The sequence below is a fragment of the Peromyscus californicus genome, unplaced genomic scaffold (assembly GCF_007827085.1).
Source record: "Peromyscus californicus insignis strain IS unplaced genomic scaffold, ASM782708v3 Scaffold_9__1_contigs__length_137607984, whole genome shotgun sequence".
Lineage (NCBI taxonomy): Eukaryota > Metazoa > Chordata > Mammalia > Rodentia > Cricetidae > Peromyscus > Peromyscus californicus.
This window is the reverse complement of record NW_026294617.1, coordinates 107,310,692-107,337,924: the sequence shown is the minus strand read 5'-3', so window position 1 is coordinate 107,337,924 and position 27,233 is coordinate 107,310,692. Positions and strand designations below refer to the sequence as shown.

Below are 27,233 nucleotides of genomic sequence, written 5' to 3'. Positions count from 1 at the left end.
GGTACTGAGCTGGATTAAGTGAACTGGCCCTCATATTTCATTCTTCTTTAGAATATTCTGGAAGCCACTAACAACTTGACTCCCTTTATTGTGTTGACATTTGGGGTTTAGCCCCTGTTTTGATCACTTACTTTATTCTGCCTTCCACCCGACCCTCATCTTTACATCCACTCCTGGAACGTTTCTGCTACCAGACCATCTCTAGCCAGCCAGCTTGCCAGAAGGTGAGTTAGGATTAAGTACCCAAAGCACCTGAAGCAGTCATGAGAAAAACATGATCAGGTAGAGAGAAGTCACGGCCTGCCCAGCCAGTGGCCAGATCATAACTTGTAATAGGGGAAAGTTAAAGAGAAGGGTTAATGGCGCTTCAGCTGCATCTGAAGTGATGAACAAGCTAGGCAAGTTGGCACATGCCCGTACACCCAGCACTCAGGAGGATTTCTGAAAGTTTGAGGCCAGCCTGGTATAAATAGTGCATTTCAGACCAGCCAGAGATACATAGGAGGTAGTGTCTCGAAAAAGTAAAAAATAAATAACCAACTGAATAAAAAATTATGGTTAGACTTTTGGATGTTCAGGTAAGGTTGTGATCTGAGGCCTGGTGTTGTGGTGCATGCCTTTTAATCCCAGCACTTGGGAGGCAGAGGCGGCTGGATCTCCGTGAGTTCAAGGCCAGCCTGGGCTGCATAACAAATTACAGGACAGCTGTGGCAACATGGAGAGGCCCTGTCTCAAACCAAGTGTGATCTGGCATGATGGACCCGGAGCAGTTCTTACTGGAGAGAAACAAGAGGGGTCAGAGTGGCAGAGAAGGGAATTAATTAACATTAACAGGGTCGTGTGCTCTGACGATGGAGTCACACTAGGAGCCTCCTGAAGGAGCCAGCCCTGGACCTCAGCTTTAGCCCTAGTCAAACCCCTCCTAGTCGGTTGTCTTCCAGAGCTGCAGGAGACATTCTTGAGGTTTCGTGTTTTTCCCTTTAAGTATCTTGTTGACAATCTGTGATAAGTGCCAGATATGGAAATACTTGATGATAACTTAGAGTTCATGATTTTCAAAATCTTGATTTCTCAGTCAGTCATGAGGCTTGGAAAAAGGCAACCCAGCCTTTGTACTTGGAGATTTTAAAGTAGACCTGTCCATGTGAAAAGGAAGGTGGGCAGTTTCTAGAAACTGGAAAGGGCAAAGGATTCTCTCCCGAGATTCGGATATTGTGGAAGCAACATTAAGCTGCATTCGCTCAGTGTCGGAATGTTTTTCTTGAGGAAGAGCTGGGCTGAGATCTGGAGAATGGTTCAGAAATGGTCAGGTGAAAGAATGTGGACGATTCTTGGTGGAGATAAGTTGTCCAAAGATTCAGAGGTCTGGAAGCATGGCTTGACAAACAGTGATGGTGGTAAGGATGTGTGTGGAGCGGTGTTCTCAGCCTGTCGTGTGGTAAGGATGTGTGTGGAGCGGTGTTCTCAGCCTGTCATGTGGTAAGGATGTGTGTGGAGCGACACGCTCAGCCTGTCGTGTGGTAAGGATGTGTGTGGAACGACTCTCTCAGCTGTTGTTTGCAGCTGTTTGGTGCATCCGTTTTTATTGGCGTTCTAGAAAGCTTTGTTTTCGTGTATACAGAAGTTCAGTTTCAGACAATGGCGCACTGCCCTGCTTCAGAAGCCTTTACCAAGTAAAACTTGTGCCCGTCAGCCTCTGGGCCTCTGGGGTCAGGCTCACTTGTGCTGTGACTTTTTGTGTGTGGCAAGTTGCACATCTTCCCCCAGACCCAGCCAGCATTTACTTGCTTTGACTTCACGGCAGCAGGCGTCCTTCACTGTAGCAAGCTCAGCTTTGGTTCTTGAACTTGGGGTGTAAAGGAGTTGCCAGTATCCTGGTGTGCTTAGGCCTGCCAGTTGAGGGTCATTTTGCGACGACAGCAAGGTGAGCTGTGACACAGGAGTCAGGTCAGGAGGGGTCTCCGACTCTATTTTTATAATAAATTGCCACAAAATTCTGAATTTATTACTTGCGAAAATCAGAATGTCTCTGTGGGACACATTCCTTCCTTCCATAGCCCTGGAGAGAATCTTTGCCCTTTCCAGCTTTTAAAGGCTGCCCACATTCCTTGGCTCATGGCCCATTTTCTCTGTATTTAGAACCAGCCATAGAGTATTTCCCTGAAGACTCTATAGCCAGGCCTCTAATTCTCTGGATAGTTAAGGATAATAGACCTATTTTAATAGATGTCATCTGATTAATACCTTAATGCCATTTACACTCTTAATTCTCCTCTGCCATGCAGCCACACATAATCACAGGTTAGGACATGGAGATATGTCTCAATGACCATAGTAAAACTGAATATTTTTTTAAATTGTGTTTAGTGTAATGTGTGTGCATCTGTGCGTGTATGTTGATGAGTTTGGAGGTCAGTTGACAACTTTGGGGAGTCACTTCTCTCTTACGACATGGGTCCAAGGAATGAAACTCAGGTCATGAGGCTTGAATTGGTTGAATATTTTATCCAGAAACAAGCTAGTCACAGATCAGTGTCAATTGTTGCTGGTGATCTTTAGCTTGGGGCTTACTACCCACGGTCCAGAGTAGAAGGAGTGGAGGTCTGTCACCAGCCCAGAAGAGACAAAACAGTCAAAGCTTAGATTTCAGTTTCTACTGAATGAGTATGCTCTTGCTCTGTGCTAAAGTAAAATTCTAAGTATGTGTGTTTTCAGATCGCCCTCCCTCCCTCCCTCCTTTTTTTTGAGACAGGAGCTTCACTCTGCAGTTCTGACTGGTCTGGAACTCAGTTATGTGGACTAGGCTGGTCTCAGACTCACAGAGATCTACCTGCCTCTGTGTTTGCTGATAGTGTCTCTTTGTGTGGGTCATTTAGACGGTGATGCTGAGTGAGTAAGGAAAAGGAGCCCTCCCACCCCCACCCCATCATGATTAGATATTTCGTTTTCCTCCCCTTGCTTTTCTTTAATGAACTGGAAAGTCAGTGACTTCTGGTGGGTGGGTCACTGATAGGTGTCAGCAGGTACGGTGTGCCCCTGTTTTTAGGAGTGGTATCGAGTAGTTGTAACAGAGACGTGATTATATTCCATTATTGTACCATGTGGCAGGAATGAGCCAAGTTAGCAATTAAGCGGAGGTTAAATATTTAAATAGATTTTGACTTGGGCTGTCTGTTCAGTTCTGAAAGCTGTAGTGACAAGAAGTGAGCCATCTTTTTCTGTATTTAAGTATGTGAGGCTTTTCACAGTTTATTGTCAAGGTGATGAAAGAGTTGTGAGGTTTTGTTTTCTAGTAAATAAGTCGTTTCAGGTGAGTTGTGATTAGGTAAATAACCTAGAGAAGAGCGAATTGTTAACTTAGTAAAATAATGTATGGGTCTCTTCTTAGACTGAATTATGAAGTGGGTATTGGTTTCCTTTATAGCTGATTGTAAATTATCTTTGTGTTGGCTATAGAATATGTATTGCATGACCCCAGATAGTTTATCCCACATTATTTAGTAATTATAAACAAGCAAAAGTGTAACTTTTACTCATTTCTAAGGAGCAGATATTTTCTGTATTATTATAACAAGGAATGCGTGGTTCTTTGTGTTTGTGGTACAGTGAATTTTGTAAGTGTCAACATTTTGTTGTCACTACTCTTTCATTTGAGGCATGGTACAAATCCCTATTTCCTTACACATGGCAGGAAAACTCGACACTAGAAAAATGGGGCTAGAGATATGGCTCAGTGGTAGAGCTTGTATCTAGCATGTGCAAGCTCCTGGGCTTGATGGAATTGGGGTTGGTGAGGATGGTAATTGAGGTCTGCCCCAAAGTCAAAGAAAAGTAGTTGGAACTAAGACTAGACTCCTGTTGTTGGGCTGTGTGGTCATTTGCTGTGCTAAAGCAAGCTGTGTTTAGTGCCGTGAGGGCAGAGGGTCTTCAGTCATGAGCTTCCACATACGGGTCCTTGATTCAATGAGAGCCCTGTCACTGCCTAAGCGCATAGAGATTTTTTTTAAAACCTTAATGTATTTCTATTTTATGTGCATGGGTATTTTTCCTGTTTGTATTTATGTGTGCCATATGCATACCTGGTACCTATGGAGGCCAGAAAGATTTCCTGGAAATGTAATTACAGATAACTGGCTGTGAGCCACCATATGGGTGCTGGGAATTGAACCTGGGTCCACTGCAAGAGTAGCCAATGCTCCTAACTTTTATATTTATACAACTGGCCACACTAATGCTGACATTGATTTTGTTACCAGCAACATTATAAACATTCTTAAACATGCTCTATCCCAAGTCATTCACTTTTCTAAATGCTTTACATATTAGTACCTTCTAATATATAAATTGAAGACAAAGTATTATATCCACCTTATAAGTAAGTTAAATGAGGCACAGAAGATAGGCTGGCAAATGGAGTCATCTTAGCAACTGGGCCTGTGGTACAGACCTGTAATTCACCTACCTGGAAGACTGAGGCAGGAGGATCACAGGCTTGTGGCCTACCTAGGCTACAAAGGAAGTTCAAGTTCCTGTTAGCTCAGGGGCAGCATACTTGCCAGGTACCTAGAGGCCTTCAGTTCAGTTGCAGTATCAAGAAAGACAAAAACGGCCAGAGAGGTGGCTCAGTGGTTAATGGCATTTGTTCTTACAGGACCAGGGTTCAGTTCCCAGCACGTACATCGTGGCTCACAGTCATCCATAACTCCAGTTCCAGGAGAGTCAGCGCCTTCTGACCTCAGAGGGCACCAGGCACACACATGATACCTGTACATACACACAATCAGAACATTTGTACACATAAAATAAGTAAATCTAACTTTTTTATTTAAAAAATTAAAATGCTTCTAGAATACTTCACTTGCTGGTAAAGAGTAAAATGTTAGCGTTGGAAAGATGAGGCATTCTTTAACATTATTGATGGAAAGTATGAATTGGCAGTCCTTTTTGGAGAGAGCTGTAGCAGTCTTTTTTGTTTGCTTGTTTTTTCTGAGATAGTCTCTTGCTACATAGTCTACGCTGGTGTGGTGGTTTGAAAGAAAATGGCCCCTAAAGGGAGTGACACTATTGGGAGATGTGGCTTTGTTGGAGTGGGTGTGGCCTTGTTGGAGGAAGTATGTTACTGTGGGAGCGGGCTTTGAGGTCTCCTGTGCTCAAGCGACTCCCAGTATCACAGTTCACTTCCTGTTGCCTGTAAGATGTAGGATTCTCAGCTCCGGCACCATGTCTGCCTGCATGCTGCCATGCTCCCAGCCATGATGATAATGGACTGAACCTTTGAACTGTAAGCCAGCCACCACAATTCAATATTTTCCTTTATGAAAGAGTTGCCATAGTCATAGGGCCTCTTCACAGTAATAGAAACTCTAAGACAACAGTCCTTGAACTCATAATCTTTTCTCAGGCCCCTAGTACCAGGACTACAGGCAAGTTCCCAATGCTTAGCACAGTAGACAATTTTTAAAGTACAACCCCCCACTTTCATTTGTAGGGAACCCATCCTCTTAATTGATCATAGAAGTTCATCCTTTTAAATGATGTTCGTTGATGAGGATTTAGTAAGTCACCTGTAATGAAGTACTCCATGTGCTTTTTACATTAAGGATTTACACTTTTTAATAGAAGGATGTCTAGGATACATTAAATTAAAAAATAGTTGGAAAGGGTTGGGGATTTAGCTCAGTGGTAGAGCGCTTGCCTAGCAAGCACAAGGAAGGCCCTGGGTTTGATCCTCAGCTCTGGGAAAAAGGGGGGGAAAAAAAAGAAATCTTCTAAAAAATAGTTGTAGAGCCATGCTGTGGTTCAGTCATCCAAAGAATACACAGGAAACTTCCCCTGGCTCCAGCTGTGTCTGTTCCCAGAGTAAGAAGGGGATTTGTACTTTATACTTCCTTATATAAATTGTTAACACTACCCTCTACCACAGTACTGGGACTGAACAAAGGCCTTGTGCATCCTAAGCATGTGCTTTACCACTTGAGTAGACCTTGATCCTGGGCAGAGAAGAAACTAGTACCAAAAGGTGTAGACTCTGCTCTTGGTCATTTTAAACACTAAAAAATGTATTCTTTGACAGTGTCGTGAATGTATATTGTTCATATCTACCCCCTCCTCCTTCCTCTACTCCTGTACCCGCACGTGTCCCTTCATCTCCACTGTTTTCGTTACTCATTGAGTCCCGTGAATGCTGCCCAGGTGCTGATGGGTGGTGAGACCGTCACCACAGCATGGACAGCGTACAGGTCTCCACACCAGAAGAACCTTTACTCTCCTTCCCCTGGAGCCGGCAATAGTCCTGGACCCCTCACCCACCCATGCTGGAATGTTGACCAGCTTGATTTTGTGCAGAGAACCCCAGCTGCTATGAGGTCATGAGTGCCACAGGCTAGCTCATGGTCAGAAGACAGCATTTCATAGCTTTCTTCCCCATCCTTTACCTCTTACATTTTTTAAAAAAATGTGTCTATCTTTGTGTGTGTGTGTGTGTGTGTATGTGTGTGTGTGTATGGGTGTTTTGCCTGCATCTATATCTGTGTACCACTTGCATGTCTCTTGCCCACCGAGGCCAAAAAAAAGGACTTTGGATCCCCTGGAAATGGAGTTACAGTTGTGAGGTCCTCTTGAAGAGCAGTCAGTGCTCTTAACCTCTGAGCCATCTCTTCAGCCCCTTCTTATAATTCTGTCTACTCTTACTCTTCCAGAATGTTCTCTGAGCCTTGGGAAGGGTGAGATAAGGTAAATGTGCTGTTTAGGGTTGATCACTCAGTAGTCACTCATTCTTTGTACAATGACGAGATATGACCAGCTGATATTAATGCTGAAATTCCAGAAGAATCTTCTCAGATCAAGGTTGAGAGTAGTTCTAATCTGAGTATAATCTAATCGACAGGACCATTTAGCCAAACAGTAGTAGCCTGAGCATGGTGGCGTATGCTTCATCTCAGAGATGGGTCAAGGAGTTCCAGTCTAGAATAGCTTCATCTACATAATGAGTTCCCACCAGGCCAGCTAAGACTGTATAGTGAGACCCTGTGAGTTCCAAGCCAGCCTGCTCTACTGTAGTTTCAGAGCAGCCATGGCTACATAGTGGGATGCTGTCTCAAAAAAAGAAAACAAAACAACACCAATAAAAGTAGATGTTCTCCTAAGGCCAATGCCTTGCCCAGCCTTGGGCTTCTGACCAAGTTTACAGTACCAGGCAGAAGTTCCCTCAGAGAGAGCAAGATCAAATCAGATCAGGAGGTGGTTAGTTACCCTGAAAGCATCATAGCAGGATTTCCTGTGTGTACATCTTGCTCGGAAGGTTTGTACTGCAGCGTGCAGTCCAGCACTGGCTAAGCTCACTCGTGGCCCTTCTCCTCCAGCAGCTGGCCTAGCACCTCTGGCAATGGGAAAGCTAGCCAGCAAGAAGTTGGCTGGGTAGTCCTGACGGATTTCTCTGTGTCCTGCAACCAGAGTGTGCTGTGTCTTTTGCAGTAGGGTCTTACCATTTAGTTGTAGTGGGCAACCAAGAGCATTGGGAGCCTGTGTTGTTTGGGGGAACTCTGGGACCCCCTTGTTGAATATCATCTAGGGAGATATCCCACACCTGGCACCAAAATTTTGTTTAATAAACCATGTCTTCTGGAAGCAGCACTGTCCAGTTAAATTCCTTCTTGTATTTTTAAAATTAGCTCACAAAGTCATGGGTTTCTATAAGGCTTTTTCCATACATCATTTGTTTTGGTCAGCCCGTCCACTAACCCCCTTCCTTTCTCCCGTTCCCCCCCCCCCCCCTTTTAAGTCAGGGTCTTAATAAGTATTCTTGGCTGGCCTGGAACTTGTTCTGATCAGGCTGGCCTCAAACTCAAAGCTATCCTTCCTGCCATGGCCTTCAGATATGGGGTTATAGGCCAGAAGAGGGTATTCTGTCCCCTGGGACTGGAGTTACAGACAGTTGGAAGGTGCCATGTGGGTGCTGAATCAAACCCAGGTCCTTAGGAAGAACAGCCAGTGCTGTTAACTGCTGAGCCGTCTCTCCTGCCCCTACTTGATAGTTGTTGTTTTTTTTTTTTAAAGATGTATTTATTTATTATGTATACAGCATGTATGACTGCAGGCCAGAAGAGGGCACCTGATCTCATTACAGATGGTTGTGAGCCACCATGTGGTTGCTGGGAATTGAACTCAGGACCTCTGGAAGATAGTTTTTTAAGGAATATTGACTTGGAAGCCAATCAGTTGTGTGGCTTGGGATCAGGGTCTGTCACAGATGATATAGTCAGGCTATTGGTTGGGCTGTCATCTCAAGACTGCATTGAATCTGAAGGATGCTTGCCTATTCATGTGGTTATTGGCCTCAGTTTCTCTTTGGCTGTTGTCCAGAGTCTATTCCTTACCATATGGCCTTGTCTGTGTTATAAGGTCATTCAAAACTGCGTTATTAGAGAGCGCAGTAGATAGAGGTAAGGCTGGCTAATCTTGGAAGTGGTATGTCAACCCCTTTGAAGATACTGCTTACGCCATGAGTCCTGATACACGGTAAGGGAGGACTGACTGCTCAAGGGTTGGCGTAGCAGGAGGATGGGGATCATTAGGGATCATCTTGGAGTCTAGCTGCATCAGTGGTTCTCACCCTTCCTGATGGTGGGACACTTTAATACTCTTCCTCATGTTGTGGTGACCCCCAACCATAAAATTATTTTTGTTGCTACTTCATGACTATAATTTTGCTACTGTTATGAATTATAATGTAAATATTTTTGGGGATAGAGGTTCGTCAAAGGGGCCACAGCCCACAGGTTGAGAACTGCTGAGCTACATGATAGGCCTATGACAACATGTTTCTTTCATAGTATGCTGGAGTTATGGAGAAGAAAATTAATTTGGTCAACCTTAGATGGGAGCTATTTACATATCATCTCTTTGTGCAGCACTGTAAATGGTTGATTTTCTTTTTCAGGTCCAGCACCAAGTCAAATGCAAGTTCCTTCTGGGTATGGGTTGCCTCATCAAAACTATATGGCCCCCTCAGGACATTACTCTCAAGGACCGGGGAAAATGACGACCTTGCCATTGGATAACCAGTGTGATAGTTACTATTCTCGTCCGTATACAGTACCAACACAAAATGTGGGGACTCCCAGCTCAGCAAGCCAACCAGGAGCACAGCAGATGTATGGTAGAGGTCCTCCTGCCCCTCACATCGGGGGGTCCACTCCAGGATCTTTCCAAGGAGCTCCAGCATCAGCATCCCATTCGTATCCGAGTGCCTCCCAACCCTACTCCTCTTTCGGGAATCGCTACAGTAGTCCTGTCCCGTATTCTGCCAGCTCTTCTGCTGCTTCTCAGGGATACCCCTCTACGTGTAGTCATTATCCGATCTCAACTGTGTCCAATGTTGTGTATCCTAATGTTTCCTACCCCTCGCTGCCTGCCAGTGAGCCATATGGGCAAATGTTTACCTCACAGAGTGCTCCGACTGCCAGGCCAGTTAAAGATTCCTACTCTGGCCCAAGCACAGCTATTACCTATCCACCACTTAAAGATTCCTACCCTGGCCCAAGCACAGCTATTACCTATCCATCACGACCTCCACCTCCACCTTCACAGCAGCACCACCAGCCACAGAGTCATTCAGGATACAGTTCTGGACCGTGGTCAGCTCCTGGCCTTCCACCCACCCAAGACAATCTCATCCGAAACCAAATGGGACCCCTGGCTCCAGCCAACAACCACCCAACAAATAGTGGTAAGTTGAGTATGAAATTCACCAAGACATGATTGACAGAACATTTCCGAACTTGTTAAAGATGGTATTTCCTGATAGGAAAACTGGAAATTGGCTCAGTATAGCACTGTCTTTGCTTAATTTTCTGTGATATTTTGCTGAATCTCCCCAACCCTTCTTACGCCCCCATTCATAGTTAATTCCTCAATGTTCTGTTTGAAGAGCCTGGTCCCATGCAGGCTTGATTGAGATCTCAGCCAGTGTTTGCGATATCCTTTATGCCTCTGCAGTCCTTGTCCTTAACAGGAATTGACGAGTATTTTGATGACGTGTCTTCTGGCCATTACTTTCTTTTCATACTAGCTCTACCTAGGTAATTGTTTTTCTAGTCATAGCCCTGCTATTATAGAAAAAAACTGGTCAGAAACATTATATTGGCTTCCTTAAATGATGTTTCCTAGAGATCAAAGCTGCTTTCTCATTCTCAAATTAGTGCACTGTGATGAAGGATGAAGAAGGGGGAGTGAGGAATCATGACTCCTTGGTGGATGTCCTTTCTGTCAAGGGGTTGGGTTAAAAATTTTACACATATAAGATATACATAGTACATGTGATCAAATGGAAGTTGTGTGTGTGTGTGTGTGTGTGTGTGTGTGTGTGTGTGTGTGTGTGTGTATCCCCCTAAGCCCAGAGATGTCACAATCTATCTCTGGCTGGCCTGGAATTCTATATAGACCAGGCTGGCCCAAACTCAGAAACCCACCTGCCTCTGCCTCCAGAGTGCTCTGATAAAAGGTGTGAACCACCATGCCTCACCCAAGATATATATATATATAGTGTTCTGACCTCAGTCGGTAGAGACTGAGCTCTTAATCTCAGGGTCGTGGATTCTAGCCCCACTTTGGGTGCCAGATGTAACATGAATCTTAAAAGGTCTTATAAAACAAAAAACAAAATATCGGTGTGGAAGCTGAAAGATCAGAGAAACAGCACAAGCCAACCAACCTCACCTCACCAACTCCTCAGATGATCCTGTTTCCATGAATCCTGACTGAAAGCCTCTGAGTCCTCATCCCTGAGGGTCTCAGTTGAACTGCTTTAGTTCCTGTTTCCTCATGCCTTATATACCTTTCTGTGTTCTGCCATATTACTTCCTGGGATTAAAGGTGGGTGTCCTTCCCAAGCAAAGACATGAGATCTCAAGTGCTGGGATTAAAGGTGTGTGCCACCACTGCCTGTCTCTGTTTCCAGTGTGGCCTTGAACTCACAGAGATCCAGACAGATCTCTGCCTCCTGGGTGATAGGATTAAGGGTGTGTGCCACCACTGTCTGGCCTCTATGTCTTATCTAGTGGCTGGCTCTGTCCTCTGATCCCCAGATAAGTTTTATTTGTTAGAGCACAAATAAATTATCACCATAATTCTTTCTTAAGTTGAAATTGTGAACTTGAATTTAATGATGTGCTCTTGAAGGGAATGAAAATACATGCCCATTGCTGGGCAGTGGTGGCATTGTCTTTAATCCCAGGGGGAGGTAGAGGCAGGTGGCTCTCTGAGTTCGAGGCCAGCCTAGTCTACAGAGGGAATTTCATGATAGCCAAGGCTACACAGAAAAACCTTGTTCTGAAAAGAAAAAAAAGAAAGAAAAGAAAAGAAAGAAAGAGAAAGGAAAGAAAAGAAAAGGAAAGAAAGAAAAAACAAAAACATGTATGTACAGAACGGTAGCTGATGAAGCTGTGGTAATTTTCTGAGTGTGTTGTCTTTAGATTATAAATAGCCACACAATCATTTGTCAAGGACAGTATGGCGAGAGGTAGGTACCCTTACCTGCACAAGAGTATTTCAAATTTTAATTAGAATTTTATATTAGTACTGAACTTTACATTTGAAATAAGCAAATATTGTGAATAGATGGTTGTTGAATTTTTTAGGCAGTTGGTGAGGTCATATTGAAAACCTGGAGAAGAGAGCCGTCTCTGTGGCCTTTGTAAAAATGCATGCTGGTGCACTGGAGGACATTTCATTCACTAGTCCACCCCAGATGTGTTCGCAGCACTGTGGATTTTGGATTAGTTCATTCCATTTGAAAACCGTAAACTGGCTCTGTAGATGAGTCTCTAGTCTTGTCAAGTAATCTAGTACAAATTATGGTCAAGAGATGAGAACAGATCCCCCCCCCCCCCTTTAAGTTTAACATGTCTTTGTTTTACAGAACACATGATCTAAAATGATCAAGGCACCAGGCTGGGGAGTAGCTCAGTCCATCAAGTGGGTGGTACCAAGTGTGATTCCCAGCACCCAGGTTAAAAAAGAAAACAAACTCACTAAAGGCCGGGCATGATGATGCGTTTGTAATTCATTGCTTGGTGGTGTGATGGTGGCACTGGGGTCTGCTCGGCAGGTTCTTCAGGTAGCAGACGGCACTTGAGAAACACCTGAAGCTGTCCTCTGTCATACACGCTCCTGCACACTTACCACATGAACACGTGCTCACACACGTGCACATGAAACATTAGCAAAGATAACGTCTTTGCCAGGTGAAGTACTTACCAAACACTATTTCGATTAAAGTAAGTTACTCTGGATAGTTCTTGAATTGTGATATGGATAGCATATGATAAAGCAGTAGTGTCTCTAACAGCATTTTCCTATGTACAATGTTATACCAGAAACATCTGAAAAGCTTGTATAAAAATGATTATGTGCCTTTGTGCAGAAGATTCCTGCACCTATGACCCTGAGGTAATAGTGGCTGATAGTGTTCTCTCTGTTGATATCTAGATGATGTATCTGAGGGAAACCAAATAAATATTGTGTAGATGGTTATATAGGACAAAGAAATGTGAGTTAGAAAGAAATTATCCGGCTACATTGGAAAAAATGTTCAGAAAAAAAGCAAGTAATATAAAAGAAACGGCTTTCCTCGTTGGCTTCTTTTGAGACTGCAGATTGTGAGAGGGGAGCAACATAATTTGCTGCTGCCCTTCTCTTTCTGATTCTAAGGCTACTCACACTCTTGAATTCACACTCTTCACTATGAGCCCCTCCTCCAAGCCTAGAGAGTGAGAGTGATCCACCTTGTCCAGTTTTCCCAGTTTCTGCCAGCTCTGACGTGGGGTAGGCGAGAGGATTTGTATTTTAATTTTTCTTTAAACATTTTTATGTGTATGGGTGTTTTGCCTGCATGCACATTTGTGCCCCAAATGTATGCAGTGCGTGAAGAGCCCAGAAGAGGACATTGGATCTCTTGGGACTGGAGTTGCAGGAGGTCGTTTGCCACCGTGTGGGTGCTGGGAGCCTGGGTCCTCTGGAAGGGCAGCCAGTGCCCTTAACCACTCAACCATCTCTCCAGCCCCCATTTTATTTCTATTTTTTTCTTTTTCAGAGGAATTAATAAAGGAAAAACAGGTATTTTTCTCCCAGTCTTTAGCCATCAGCGTTTTTTTTCAAGGTGATGGTGCTGTCCTCTTAGTGTTCAGGAACACTTGGGAAACAGTGTGATGGGTCCCTGGAGGATACAGGACCCAGAAGATGACTGCTGCTGCTGCAGACAAGTGGGGTGACAGAGGATGCCGCTTGCCTCAGAGATGTGCTGCTACAGTTTGAGGAGGGAAAAGAAGATCCACAAGACAGCATGACAAAACTCCAGCCTGAGCAGCTTGAACGAAGGTCACGCTATGAGCTGAGAGTGGAATCTCTGACCAGATCCTGGAGACTTTTACGTGCTAAAACCTAGGGGTTACCTTTTTTGGGGAGGGGGAAGAGAGAAAGAGAGTCACTGTGTAGTATTGCTGGCCTGGAACTTGCTATGTAGACTAGGTTGGCCTCACACAGAGATCCACCTGCCTCTACCAAGTGCTGGGATTAAAGACACGTGCCACTACATCCAGCAGAGATTATTCATTCATTCATTCATTCATTTATTCATATGAGTGTTTGCCTGCATGTGTGTATGTGCACCATATGCATGCCTGTTGCCTGTGGAGGTCAGAAGAAAGTGTTGAATTCCCTGGAACTTGAGTTGCAGACAGCTGGGAGCCACCATGTGGGGGCTGGACATTGAACCCAGATCCTCTGCAAGAGCAGTCAGTGCTCTTAACTGCTGAGCCATGCCTACCTATACTAGATTTACTCTTATAGTATTCCTTAAAGAAAAAAAAAAAAAAAAAAAAAGGACACATTTTCACTGTATAGCCCTTGCTTGCCTTGAGTTCTCTCAGAGATGTGCCTGCCTCTGCCTCCTGAATGCTAGGATTAATCGGCTGTGCCCCGCCCCAGCTGTAGTAGTCTTTTAAGGCTATAACTAAATACAAGTTGAAAATTTTGTTTTATATAGTGGCAGTTTATATGGTTTTTGCTTCAGTCAAATTCCCTTTTTGAAAAGGCAGACTCGCCGGGCGGTGGTGGCGCACGCCTTTAATCCCAGCTCTCGGGAGGCAGAGCCAGGCGGATCTCTGTGAGTTCGAGGCCAGCCTGGGCTACCAAGTGAGTTCCAGGAAAGGCGCAAAGCTACACAGAGAAACCCTGTCTCGAAAAACCAAAAAAAAAAAAAAAAAAAAAAAAAAAAAAAAAAAAAAAAAAAAAGAAAAGGCAGACTCTTAGTTGGCGTACCTTTCTGATCCTTAGTGTTGGTGGATCTAGTCACTATCCCCTAGATACTTGGAAGCCAGCCATGTGCCAGGGCTTGTTCTGATGTTGGGAGATAACAGTGGGTAAAAGACAGATTCTTGTATTTCAGACTTGCCGTCCACGTGTGGCAGCAGATGTCCATTAGACCACAGCAGATGCACACCTGCTAGTCAGGGCGAGAAGCAGAGGGGGGTGGTCCTTGGAGAGCTCGTGGTGGGCACATTGGCCTGTTACTCATGGACTTTAAGGGAGTTTTCTCTCATGAAATGATATTTTAGCTGCAATCTGAAGGATGAGTTTCTAATGTAAGAAGTACATTGGGGGAAATAAATATTTAAATAAAAAAGGCAAAACTTAAAAATTCTTTAGAGAAAATAGATGTCTCCAGAACTTTGGACTGATCAAATTTTACAAAGAAAGCACACAAGGTACTAGCCATAAAGAGTAAACATGAAAAAGCTCAAGTCACTTCGAATGAGAAGGTTTTTATCTTTGAAACACAGTATAGAATGAGACCAACTGGAAAGTAAGTAGGAGGGGGGAAAGTGTATTTTTCTACGCTGTGCAAATACATACACAAATTAATGTGGGAAAGATCACAGCTGAGAGAAACTGTAGCAGTCCCAGAGGATGTAAATGCCATCAGAGGAAACCCAGAACACATGCTAGAGCAGTAAACTGAGCAAGTGACAGTACTGGGGTCTCAAGAAAGATGGAGTAACCAGAAACTCTGTTGTGGGAGGGTAGAGGTTCAGTGTTTCTAAGAAAATTTGACATTAATGGAACAGAACATAGCCACACTCAAACGGCTGTTTCAGGTCTGTGTGCTTTAGAGATGGCCTTCTCAAATTTTGTGCATGAATTACCTGGATCTTAATAAAATTCAAATGTCACACTGACCTAGTGTGACAGGCTTAAGAGCCTGTGTTTGAGCAAGTTCCAAGGTGGTGTCTCAGCTCATAGGAAGGCCCAAGAGATCACCATATCCTACTGTCTTGAGATGCTTAGCACTCTGCCAGATGATCACGTGTGGTTGAGATTCTCTCTTGACCAAAGATCTCTTTCTCACTGGTAACAATGTATTGTTCTTCGCTGCCCACATCCTCCTGACTGAAGTTGTGTTTTTATTGAGAACCTTGCCCTCGGGATGACAAGGTCTTCAGTCTCCCATAGTAGCAGTCTGCTTACTAAAAGTAGTGAAGCGGCCATTCTCTGACTGTCTTCCATCTCCTTTTCCTCTTGTGCCCAATTTAACTTCTATGTTTATTGGCATGTGCAGTAGAGCACATTTTGTTTTGATACCATATCCCTACATTTCTTCCAGTCCTCGACCTAATTTACACATATTCTTAGATATACACCCATATTTGTGCATGTTGTGTATTTACTCATGTACTATGTAGTCACTGCTTACCACTACTCTGGCCATAGTTTTCTGGAAGTTCTGTCAGTGTTTTTCACTCCTATGAACAATAGATACTGCATTCTAGAGGTCCAGCTAGTATTATGGTGACACTCTTGCTTAGTTACATTTGAAATGGGGCATCTGGTTAGAAACAGTAGACAGGAAATGGCTATTAACAGTGCAATATGAGAGGTTCCCTTTCATGCTGGCCCCTAAGGATAGCACTCTGAGCTGGGCAACTCCTTACCACTGCCAACCATCCCCTGGGAAAAGCCACTGCCCAGTGAAGGCCTGGAACTGGTGTTGAGGTTTGTAACACTTGGGCTTGTCCTGAGGGTAAGGCCGTGCAGCTCACCGTTTGGATGAGCTGTTTCTCCTCCCCTTGACTCACCTGGCTGGAACTTTCATCTGCTTGGGTTTTCTTTTCTATACTTTACAGCTGCCCCATCCATCCTTTTGGAAATTTTCAAAGATCTCTCTCTCTGGACCAGAGTCTCTTTTTTTCTTATTCTAACACATCGTTTGGTCACCCAAGGTGCTGCCAGCTACCATCTTTGCCAGAAATCTCACACACCTTTTCCTAAATGCCTAATCTAGGTAGAAGATATTCACTAATGTGCTCTTCAAAATAAACAGAAAACACCATTGCACAACATAAATACTGACTATTCAGCTAAGACTAGATATGATCAGTGTAGATTACTTGATCTGTTTGCCATATACAGAAAAACTGTCAGCAGTCTTTTTAGTGTATTTTTAGCTGCATTTCTTGAGATACAGGATAAAGTGAGTGTTTAACCAAAGGATCGGAGGGCCATGCATTGTCACATATGCTTGGAATATAGAGAACTGGTGACCTGGAGACTTTTAGTGCCTCCACTCCCCATTTTTACACTGTTAGTTAACATCCAACAAATCTGTTAGGGAATAAATTGTGTCCCCTCCAAACTCATAAGTTTATGTTCAGATGCAAGGTCCTAATGAAGTCCCAAAGCAGAATCTTGTTGCAGACTATAACTATACTTGGAGATAGAGTCTTGAAAGAGGCGATTGTATTCAAGTGAAGTCGTTAGGGTGGGCCCACACCGAATATGAGTGGTATTCTTCTAAGAGGATTAGAACCCAGCCATGCACAGAGCCCATATGAAACCGAAGGGGAGATGATCGTCTACAGCTCCAGGGAGAACACCTCTGTGCTCCACCACTGTGAGACAGTAACTTGGTTGTTTTTGTAAATACATAAGTAAAGAAAATGAGATGTGAGCTCATTTACGCACTTCAGAGAACCTGTTACCTCTAGTCATTCTACCTTGGTCACCAGTGTGTAGTACAGTGGTACTGTTCAGTGGTTTGTAAAGAAAAACGTTTCATTTTGTCTGAAAGGTTATGACATCTGGATGTTTTAGTAAAAATTATCATTACAAATTATTAAAACATCAGAAAACAGTTTTCCCACTTTGGGGGAAATGATTTGTTTGGAACCACTTTATTTATAGATGTAAATCAGTGTGGTGGTACTGGAGCCTCTATGGAACTTCAAATCCATTGCATTTTGTTAGCAAACTTACTTTAACATGTTTCAGGTTGGTGCTGTGGGTGAAACAGTTTCTTGTCTTCAGTTGCAGACTCTCTTTCTTGCCCTGTTACAGAAAATGTCCAGCCCCCCAAGTCCAGCTCCATAGTGTCCACAGTCTTGCCAGGACCCTCATCAGCAAGAATGCCTCCTGCTCCAAGTCACCCAGTGGGGCCCATGCCCTCAGCTCCACCACCCCCGGAGCCAATCCAGACCAAAGGTATGTGAGAAGCGGGTTGTTTTATACATATGTACACTCATCTCAGTAGCTGACTTGAAAAAGCCAAACTGTATAACCATAACTAACTGAAAACATGAAAAAAGAAATTTATAATCTGAACTCAAATGTGACAGTTTAGTCTTCCGTGTTAATTTATTTGATTAGATATTTTATATAATTTAGATTTGCTAATCCTTCTATTCTGGGATGCCGAATTTCCTTTCCTAAACCATTGTAGACTTTTTTCTTTTTAGGGTAAATCAACCATCATCATCTTACTTTGTGTCTTGTTTGAAGATTTCTGTGCTTGTCATTATTGTTAATCATCCACAGTTTGGGGGGAGGGGGATGGGGATGGGAGGTGTTGAGGTGGGGTTGTAACCTCTTCCTGCATCATTGGCAAACCATGCAGTTAGCTGAATATTCTCAGATAAGTGAGTGATGGATCTGACACAGACTGTTTGGGTCTTGTTTCTCCACACTGTCCTTTCTTCCCAAAGTTTTCTCGGTTATTTCCTATATGGCAAAAATTCCAAAGTGTTGATGTTTCTGCCTAATCTGTGTTTCATTTGATCAGAGTTTGTATTTCCAGTTCACTTGGACTATTTTAAGGACTGTACTTACTATGTGTGACAATCTCTAGTCTTGACTGTGAAAAACCTCAGAAAAGAAAAGGCCTGTGACTCCTTAGGCTGCTCTCACTCTCTGTTGGTGAGTGTTTCTGTGGCTGTGGACACCTTTGTGTCAGCTGATCAGATTGTATGCTGTAAAAGTTCTTTCTTGATTGAAAGGAATCGGTGCCCAAAGTACTCACCGGTTCCCAAAGCGGGTGAGTCTAGGCACAGAATCTAGTTCTCAATGTTCGCTTCCAGAGGGCACAGTGGTAGGCAGACTTGGCTTAGGATGAACTTGAGCTCCGAATGGTGGTTTCTTGTATCTTTTCCATTGTTGGTGTCTTCAGGTAGCATTTTACAGTGTACTTTGCCCCTAAACAATCACAGAATTTCTTCCTAGTACATTTTAGAAAGAGAAGAAGCTCCTAACATTTATTGCACACTTAACAATATTCAAGATACTTTGTATTTTTGTTTCTATAACCCCATATTAATCATATGGCACAAGTCTCTGTTTTGCAGATTAAAGAAGTGAGATTCATAGAGTTGAAGTAACTTGCCCAAGATTACAGGTTAATGAGTAGCAAAGCAAAAGATTTCTTTTTTTTTTTTAAAAGAATTATTTATTTATTATGTATACAGAAGAGGGTACCAGATCTCATTACAGATGGTTGTGAGCCACCATGTGGGTGCTGGGAATTGAACTCAGGATCTCTGGATGAGTAGTCAGTGCTCTTAACCCCTGAGCCATCTCTCCAGCCCGAGCAAAAGATTTCTAATTCAAACTTGTCATATATTTTTCCTTACACTATAAACTGATTTTTATTGTTGCTGGCTATTGACAAACTCTTGATTTCCCTAAGATCAGCTACTTGCATAAGTAGCAGAAAATACAATACGGGAGATGTGTGTCTTTGTAGCCCTTATTATTACTCATTTGTTATCTAAGTAGCAGATTGCTTTTTTGCCTTTGAGTAGATCAAGCTATAACCTAATTGTTTATGTGAGTCAAGAATACTGTGGTTGTGCAAGTTATAGTCTATATAAATGGAGCTCTTGGAGGCTGTGCAGCATTCCATCTTTAAAGAGTGTGCTGGGGATCATGTGACCACTACTGCCATCCAGATCCCAAGTTCTGTGTCTGAAGACTTAATAAACCACGGATTGAAAATACCCAGGAAGCATCTGCACCGAACATATGCAGCCATTGTTTTTGTTCTTGTTCCCTAAACAATACAGAAGAGCAGGTATTTATATAGCATTTACTTTGGGTATTATAAATAACTAGAGAGGATTTAAAGTGTATCGGAGAATGTGCATAGATTATGCACATGTACCATACTATTTTATATAGGGGACTTGAGTGTACAGGGGCTTTCAGACCTTTTTTGTGGAAGCTAGGCATGGTTGCACTTGTAGATTTTATTTTTGTATGTGTGTGTGGTGTGCATGTGTGTATGCATGTTTCCCTGTATGAGGGTGGAGGGTGTGCATGTGTAAGCCTGGCAGAAGTTAACATTGGGTGTCTCTCAATAGCTCTCCACTTTAATTTGAGCCAGGGTTTCTAGCTGAACATGGAGCTAGACAATTCTGTATAGTCTAGCTAGCTACCACACCCCAGGAATCCTGTCTGCCTCCCTCCTTGAGAACTGGGATTACAGGTGCTGACCCGCCTGGCGGGTATATGGGTTCTGATATGAACTCACGCTGGCACAAAAAGTGCTTTATCAAACACGGAGTCATCTTCCCAGCCTTCATGTAGGCTTGTACCCAGTGGACCTGGGAAAACATCTGATGGTTCTGGAACATGTTCCCATTTGTTTTCAAACAAAATTAGTATACAGAATCAGGTGTGAAGGTACATTCATTGACTCGTAGTGCTCCAGAGGAAAACAAGAGTATGAACTCCATAGACAGGGGGAAGAAACCAGGAATTGCAGAAACCAGGCCAGCCTCAGCTGCACTGTAGGTTTGAAGCTAATCTGGATTGTATGAGAGAGAGAATAACTGATACTGATTTCAGATTATACACACAAAATGTTTTCAAAGTACAGTGGTAATTAATATATACAGTATCTATGTATATGTTCAAGTCAAGTGCCATATGTCTAAGCATGTGATACACAGGACTTACTCAGTCCTTTCAACAAGTGTTGAGGTAGTAACTACTCCATCCTCCAGATCCTGGGAAAAAACGGGCAAGTCAGTTGTGGGAAGTGGATGAAGTCCTGAGTGAATGTGTCATATTTAACATGAGCATGTCCATACCAAGACTCCTGGGAACTGGCAAAGCTTCCCCAGGTCAGGCTCAGGGAAATGGCAAAGCCTTCCCCTGGTCAGCATGAATGTTGACAGTGTGTGCAGAGACCATCAGCTGTAGCTCTGCCTCCTGGATGGTTACAGCCAGACTGCTCCCTTACAGAGACCTCCCACCAAGACTAGCTAGCCCCTCCTCCTCTGGCTGTACATAGAACACAGCGCTGAGTTTCCGGGTTGCTTAGCAAGTGCTCTCCATTGAGAGAGCGAAGCCCACCCGATCTCAGCTTTTCTGTATGTGTGTCTGTCATTTCTTCAGTGTCTGTAGTTTCTTCATTCCCGCGTCACCCCAGTCAGGTTCCCAGTACCTAGCCCTGTTGGATGTGGCAAGTGGCGCCTGAACAGAGACCCTGGACTGTGGGGAACTTGCATCGCTCGGATGAGGGAACGCCCCCCAGAGAAGTTCGCAAACAAAGGTAAAGCTAAAGCTAAAAATGAAGGAGAAGTTCGCAAACAAAGGTAAAGCTAAACATGAAGGTAAAGGTGGGGTGCAGTTGAAAGTGTTAGGTGTAGCCGTGGCAGGCAGAATCTAGAGGTGGGCAGTCATGTGCTGATACTTTGAAGGAGGCTTGGGGGAGCTGTGAAGCAGAGTGAAAATGTCACAGCTCCAACAGTTCTTGGCCTTGTTCAGGAGACATGCCCTTGGCTTCCAAAAGAAGGGACAGGGAGTCTGACTAGTTGGGAAAAGATAGGCAAAAAGCTCAGAGACACGGGGCTAAACAGCCCAAGTGCATTCCCATTTTCACTTACAGTTTTTCCGAGTCTTATATGTGATTCCATAGATCCATGGTTGTTCCCTCAAAGGAGGGCAGGCTCTGCAGAATTGGATCTGTGAGGCAGAGAAGCAAATTGAATTCACAGGGTGGGCTTGCCCTGACCTGCCTGATGCCCTGGACCCTAATACTGAGGAAAGTGATTATGAGGGTGAGGACACCCAACCCAGAGTGAAATTGCACTTTGGGTCTGAGCTGCAGCGAATTTTAAGGGGATGTAATGTCACTCCTTTATAGCAAATCTTGTTAGGCTGAAAGATTTGAGGAAGACACTAATGGTTTTAATTGTTTCCTCATGTTTGAGTGGATCTGATCTGCATAATTCAAACCAAATGGTGTGCTATCAAGAGAATACCTTTTAAATCCTTGGAGATGGAGCAAGCCTGTGCAGCCTATAGGCCTGTGGCCCTGTATACCCATGGGCATATTCAGCGTATCCTCAGTGGCAATGCCCGGCCTCCCTCTGATTGGCTAAGCATGGTGAAATCTTGCCTCAACCCAGGGAATTAGCTGCTGTTCAAGGCTGGGTTTACAGAACCATATTATTACCTCACATATTATGTGAGGACCAAGCACAATGTAATCTGGCCCATAGAGTTGCTATCACTGCATGTATGTTCCTGGGTCCAGGACTTAGGAAGGAACCAACAACCATCCTTTGAAACTTACAACAACTTAACATGGTTGCCTTAATGGCACAGAGAGAATTGCCCTCTAAAGGGGAGAAAACCTTGTGGTGAACCTTGGGCAGAGTCAGAATTGTAGCCAGCCTTCGTGGCCTACTTCTTTTAAGCTACGGTGCCACTGGATAGCTGCCCCTGAGGCAGGAAAGGTACTATCCTATCACTTGGCCTTTGAAAATGCTGACAGGACTTGTAAGGAGACACTTAGGGATTATCCTAAGTGCTTAAATTTACAAGAGACGGTTAGATTGTATGTGGACATATGTCCTAGCAAAAAATGGTGCCTGTTAGATTATACATGTGGAAAAATCGAACATTTTACATGTGATTGCTGCCACAAGGATGTCAGATTTTTTTTAAAAAAGCTTGTCCTTGTACCCTCCTCTATCTCCCATGGTCTGCACAGCCTCCCGCATTTACGCCTGAGGTATCAGAGAGGAATCCATTGGGTTAACAAATGCTGTTCACAACTGGGGATTCATCAGCAACCTTGAGAGAGCCCGGGAAATAGCTGATACCCCTTCAAACACTAGGTGCTATCTCCCCGAGTCCCCATAAATTGGCAGGACAGACGAATAACCCTAAGCCACCAAAATGCACCATTGATAGCTCTGTTAGGCAGCCTCAGGCAGTGGGGGTGAACCTCAGTTCTATCACCTGACTCAGACCCACCCCTAATGTGGGCCGAGTCCAAGCCAGCAGGCACAGTAGGACTTCTTTTAGGCAAAAGCAGCCAGAGCCTACAGAGGCTATAGCGTCACCCAGGGGTGATAGACGAAGGTTGTGCGGGGGAAATCAAGGTTCTGGTTTCGTTATACCAAACTTGGTTTGGTACTCCACCTATGTTAAAAATAACTTAACTAAAGATATTCCCCAATACTAAGTGAAGAAAGGTGCTTACAGCTTAGTCCTGTAAAATGGAGGTTTGGGGTCTTCAAACCATGTTACTGAGTACAAGGAGTAACAGAAAATCACTCAGAAATGAGGCTGAACTTAAATGGCAAAGCTTTTCTTGGGCTTATTGATACCTGGCAGATGTGCCCTGGCCTCCAGCATTGCCACTTCAGCCAACCACAACCAGCCTACAGGGAGCCAGCAAGGCTTGGACGCCATTCCGTAGTTCACTGTGATTAGATATCAGCATGCTGGAGGTCATCAAGGGGGTTAGGCCATATACCCCACCCAGTGTGCTTGTGATTTTATGGGGCTGACATCTGAGCCAAATGGGAGTCCTTTTATATGGCCAAAGCTGCACTATTATTATTAGATAGTACACCAGGGATTTAATCCTTTATGGGGTTTAGGTAAAATATAAGTTGCAACTACTCCCATAAATCCTCGGGGTGATTACAAAAGGCTGGGAGTGGGTGTCTCATGACTGCTGGATTCACCAGCAGCCTTGGTCAGTGCTACACAGCATGCTTGATGGGAATTCGCCTTCCAGGTCACTTGGCCATCAGAGAAAGCTCTCTGGGTAGATCAGTGGCCACTCACAGGGGAAATGACCTCTACTGCTTTGGTGGAGAAACAGAGGGCAGGTGCATAGAACAGTTCCTTAATCCCCGGAACACCCCGTCTTCTTCATTAAAGAAGGAGTAGAGGCTGTTACAGGATTTAAGAGCTACAAATAAAGTCATGCAGGCAGTGGGCCCTGGCACCCAGGACCACCGCCACCTCCTGCTATGCCATCACATTTTCATTTAATTATGGTTGACTTAAAGTATTGTTTTTTCCAACATTTGGCTGTTTCCTGGCTATCTCGAAAAGTTTACTTTTACCCCTCGCCTGCCTAACCATAGTCTGTCTGCACAGCACTGCCCTGGGGTATAAAAGCAGCCCTACTGGGTTAGGAATGTGTTGTTGAATTGCTAAGACATATCACCCAGCATATGGGTGATACTCTAATCAGTCTTCTGATTCTTCTGAACTCAAAAAGGGGCTTTAGACCTGTTTATCCAGAAAAGATTCAAAAGGCATCTCCATCCCACACCTAGGTAAAATTATAGAGGAGCATGTTGTACGCCCTCAAAAACTAAAAACTCGCAAGGATTCTTCTCAAAACTCTTCATGATTTTCAAGAATAGTTGGAATATATAATTGGCTCAGACCTGTACTTAAGCTTACTACCCAAGAACTTTCTCCGATTTCCCAGAATTTAGGAGGGGATGCTGATCTTTCTTCTCCATGCCATGTTACTTTTGAGACTAGGACGGCTCTAGGTGTACGAAAGTGGCTGTGTCCAGGTTCATACATGGGTCCCAGCCATGCCTCTTTGACTGGAAATTCTTAAATCACCTACGACCCCTACTGGGGCCCTCTGGCAACTGCAGAGCATTTTGAAATAGCTGCATTTAGGGCATTCCTCATCCAGGGTTTTGAACCTTTGCTGTTGGTGGCAAAATTAATCTCAAAGGGAATGCTAAGTAGGGAGCCAGAAGTAAATGCCATCCCGTATTCAGGAGAGCAACAACATTAGCTCTGGCAACAGTCCACAGCCTGGCAGTGCTCTTGGACTAATTACCCTGGCCAGTTTGATTCCCATCTTCTACCATTCAAGATATTGTACACCCATTCCTGGGGTGATTTTCCTGAGGTCATATAGTCTCAACCCCCTTGCTTTAGCTAGGACTGTCTTTACAGACACTTGTAGCAACGTTGTAGCTGTCTGCCACTCTTCGGGGTTCTGAAGTAAGATGCACAATGTACTCAATGAGCTGAACTCTGCAGTCTTTATGGTTTCGGGTGAGATTGCCTTCCCTATGTCCGTGTTTACAGCCAACGCTCCTGTGGAGTAGGAGTAAGGCAAGCAAGCCTACGTTGGTTGGGCACCAGATCAAGAACTCTGCCATCTTTTTCATAGGATTCTGAAACTCTTGTTTCCTTGTCTGAGTCCTTGCTGTGGTTGCCATATTTGGCCACATTCAGCTCTGCCAGGCCACTGGTTGACGCTGATGCATGGCTGACACCTTGGTCTCAGGGTCCTTGCTCGGCTTCCCTGTTGCTGTGCAGTCGGCCTTCATAAAAGCCTGGGATAGTCATTCCCTGTGTCATCATCAAAGTGCCTCCTCTTTACAGAACGACTTTGCCATTTTCTGAGAGCAGGCTAGGCTAACAGTTAAGCAGTGCACCCACTAGTCCTTTCCAGCCTGTCACATATGACGGTGGCAGTGACCCTGGAATTATGTCCCAATGCTGTCTGTCTGGCAGATGGGTGCTAATGTCGTCTCTTTGGGAGAGTGGAGTTTGTGCATGTTCCTTTGCTCGCTGTTGTCATGTCATTTGCATCTGCTTACCCAGGGAGGTTGCTAACACTATTGCTCACTGCCTCACTGCATTTTCCGCTATGGGCCATCCCCAGCACCTCATGGTGGACAGTGCTCCTGCTTATACCTTTTCTGCATTAAAAACACAAAGTAGCTCACAACATGGGCATCCCTTACAACCCTCAGGGACAGGCTGATGTAGAGAGGTCCCCTATGTGACTCAGGTAACAACTAGAAAAGCAAAAGGGGGACATTCTCTGCCCCTACCAATTCTCTAAACAGGGCTTTATATACATTAAATTTTAGATCGTATAGAAGATGGCCTTACAGCCACAGAATGGCGCTGGCCACCAAAGGACAGGGAAATAAAACCTAAGGTGCTGTAGAAACATGCCACGACAGGAAAAGGTTTGGCCTGTTCCCCATGCTAATGTGGGGAAGAGGAGGGTGTTCTTGTGTCTTCCCTGAAGGTGTGGAACAGCCACTTTGGGTACCTTCAAGGCATCTATCTAAAGAGCTGTGGATGCAGTGAAGTTCCTGGTTGCAGGTGTGAAGAGGCTGAGACCGGAGCCCCCAGAGAAACCGAAAGTGTGGCCCCTGAAGCCAGTCGAGCGCTCTCCAAGGAGGAGGCCTCCTGCACAAACTTCCAGGAGGGCGACGCCCCCAACATGGGGGCAGATAAAAAGGCTGATGCAAATGTCGGAGGAGGGAGCGCGAGGCCTGGGGCTGGGGAATAACCCGGCGGCTACATTTCTGATGTGTCTGGTAATCATATCCATTCAGGTAAGTCCAGTCAGGGGAAGAGCCTACTGGACCTACAGCCCCAGGCCACTGCTTTTTCGTTTAGTGGCTCGATCACATCCTTCCATATCTGTTTATACTGATGACACCCTTCTGTGAACACCTGGAGTCCTGGGGGCTCTCTTCAGCTATTGGGGGTGAGCTACAGCCCTTAGATTCAGACTTGTGTGACAGCCGCCCCTTACAGCAACAGCACATGTGATTGGGGACAAACCGAGGCCACCCTGGGGGTTTGGACCTACAGTGCTAGTGAGCATTTGGCCCAGTTATGTCAGCACACCCTAGGAATGCAGAAGGCCTTTGTGAGATGGTTTCTCCTGATACCACAGAACAGTCCTGGACAAGCTTCGGGCTTCAGTCTATTTAACCGTTAGAGCATTCCTTTCGCTTTTGTTGGGCACAGCGGCTGTTACGATCTTCCCTCTTCTCATCCTTGCAGTCTGGTGTTGAGCATTACAGCGAGCCACCTCTGGACTAACGTGGAGAGTCATCGTGAGCATCTAAGAAATCAGAAAGGGGGAGATGTAGGGAGCAGAGGAAGGCCTAAGTCAATGTGTCGGTTTGACATGAGCATGGCCATGTCAAGGACCCAGTGCCTCAGATCCATGGACATGGCAAAGCCTTTTCTGGGTCAGGCTCAGGGCCACAGCCTTCCCCTGGTCCAACACGAATGTTGACAGTGTGTACAGAAAGCCTCAACTGCAGCTTCCTCCTCCTCCTCCCAACTGCAGCCTCCTCCTCCTCCTCCCAACTGCAGCCTCCTCCTCCTCCCAACTGCAGCTTCCTCCTCCTCCTGGATATTTGCAGCCTAAGACTGTTCCCTTACAGAGACCCCCCCACCTCCAGCCAAGACTAACCCTCCTCCTTGTGCTGTACATAATAAACATGCTGAGTTTCCGGGTTGCTTAGTAAGTGCTCTCCATCAGAGAGAGCGAAGCCCACCCGACCTCAGCTTTTCTGTATGTGTGTCTGTCATTTCTTCAGTGTCTGTAGTTTCTTCATTCCCGCGTCGCCTCAGTCAGATTTCCAAGACCCAGCGGTACTGGGCCCAGCAATTGATAACGTCCTAAGCACTAACAACTAGTCCGTCACTGAACCTAATTTGAACCCAGAGTCCCAGTTGTTTTTTGTTTGTTTGCTTGGTTGAGACAGGGCCTCACTCGGTAGCCCTGACTGACCTGGAACTCATACTCAGTATCCGACTGCCTCTACCTCCTGAGTGCTGGCAGGCTCCCAGGGGTTATCTGTCCT

General features: G+C 44.7%; 1 protein-coding gene across 2 annotated transcripts in view; it reads left to right on the top strand.

Moving 5' to 3' along the window:
• Sec24b (SEC24 homolog B, COPII coat complex component) overlaps positions 1-27,233 on the top strand; it is a 79,636-nt gene that overhangs the window by 6,485 nt on the left and 45,918 nt on the right. For both annotated transcript variants that reach the window (XM_052731477.1, XM_052731478.1), the window contains exons 2-3: positions 8,939-9,727; positions 17,389-17,532. In XM_052731477.1, the coding sequence (XP_052587437.1) occupies positions 8,939-9,727; positions 17,389-17,532 (933 nt within the window). The remainder of the gene's footprint in view (positions 1-8,938; positions 9,728-17,388; positions 17,533-27,233) is intronic.